The following is a 1,657-nucleotide window of genomic DNA, read 5'->3' on the forward strand; positions in this document are numbered from 1 at the left end:
GGGTGCGGCCGAGGGCGAACTCGACGGGCCACGGCCACACGAAGACGACGAGGACGAGGTCGAGGGAGAAGGTGGCGCCGCCCCTTGCCGCCTTCCAGGCGTTCTGGGCCCCAGGTGGGCCGTGGCGGCCGGGAAGGTCGTCTCGTTGGCGGTGCCGAGGCCCGGCTGCACGAAGGCGCCAGTAGTACGGCCGTGATGTACCAGGTGCGCAGCAGGAAGAGGAGCACGACGACGACGTTCATGCCGAGCGGCACGAGGAAGATGTTGCGCTTGAAGTCGCGCGGCTTGAGGTCGATGTGCGTGATGTAGACGTGCGCCGGGTCGAGGTGGGCGAGGAACGGCGCCAGCACCGACGCCGGCGCCTTGAAGGGGGCCGGCGGCACGGTCGGGTCGCTGGGACGGGCGGGGGGCTTGGCCCGCGAGCGGACGGCCTTTACTTTGGGGACCATGACGGTGTATGTGTGTGTGACCGCGATGATGGAGGCGTTTCTCAGAGTGAGACCCGAGAGGGGAATGGTAGGAGCTCGCAGCTTCAGGAGCTCAGAGCTGCTGTGGACTTGGTGGATATGTCGGATAACTACATCATTATGCAGAGTGAACGTAATGCAACAAAGCACACCGACGAACCCCGATACAGAAATGTCCATCAGTCGAACTCGGACGAGCTCCAAATTTGTTCGATCCCCCACGAGCTATCCCAGACGCCGTAGCTTCACACGCTGCGCATCCTGTCTGACCATGCTGCGATGTCGAACCCTACGGGTATGATTCGTTCCGTCCGCCGCTTCCCTGCCGCCCGTATGCTGACCTGCCGCAGGACAGGGGCAACACGTACATCTGCGCCCTCTGTCGCCACGACGGCGCCGCACGACCGAGCCCTCTCACAATACGAAGCTACTCGAGTGACCCGAAATCCTCTTCCCATGCCCCTCGTGGACTTAGTGGCGGTCTCGGCGGCGGCTGGTCGTCCGCAGCGTCCTCCGCCATCCCACGAAGGACCTCTGGGCCCAGCCATGGCGGCTGGGGTGCCCCAGCATTCGGCGCCTCCAATGCTTCAGCGGTAAACGAAAACGACTCGACGACATCCTCCTCGAACGCACCGACAGCTACGTCCAGCAGACCAGCCCCTGACGATGGCCTCCTTCCCCACGAACGCGCCGCCCGCCAGCGCCTCGCCGCCCAACGAGCCGCCGACGCCGAACCGCCCAAGCCCGCCGCGCAGCCGGCAACACCGCACCAGCACCAGCACCAGCACCAGCACCGCACGCCGCCGCACAAGCAAGAAGGCCTCCCGTCCCTCGGCAGGCGGCCGCGGCAACACGTTGGCGCGCTCGACGACAGCATCGGCCGGTCTCGCGCGGGGCCTCGGCCTGTGGCGCCCATACCACACCGGTCCACGCCGCGCGCAGCGCCACGGGCCGCGAACCCGATGGGGCTCGATGAGAAGCCGGGCCTTCGAGGCTCGCTGGGCGGTTTGGACGGGCCGCCGCGCTCGAGTGATCCGTTTGCGAGACTGGCGGACTCGGTCGAGAAGAAGACGAGGACGCCGCGATCGAGACCGCACGAATCCGGCTCTGCGGACTGGGGCTTGCTCGCAAGAGGGCGCCGCGCAGGAGCTTGGCCAGACGACACGACAGGGCCGGAGGGGGCCGCGAGC

The 1,657-nt window shown here is 67.1% G+C and overlaps 1 protein-coding gene across 1 annotated transcript in view; it reads left to right on the forward strand.

The window, feature by feature from the left end:
- Positions 1–738: 738 nt before the first annotated feature.
- Positions 739–1,657, forward strand: part of VDBG_09742 (translation initiation factor IF-2) — a gene marked incomplete at both ends in the record, with an annotated part of 3,434 nt that continues 2,515 nt past the window's right edge. Inside the window, 2 exons of the mRNA XM_002999976.1 lie at positions 739–762; positions 818–1,525. Of these exons, the coding sequence (XP_003000022.1) occupies positions 739–762; positions 818–1,525 (732 nt within the window). The remainder of the gene's footprint in view (positions 763–817; positions 1,526–1,657) is intronic.

This window comes from Verticillium alfalfae, genomic scaffold (assembly GCF_000150825.1).
Source record: "Verticillium alfalfae VaMs.102 supercont1.16 genomic scaffold, whole genome shotgun sequence".
NCBI lineage: Eukaryota > Fungi > Ascomycota > Sordariomycetes > Glomerellales > Plectosphaerellaceae > Verticillium > Verticillium alfalfae.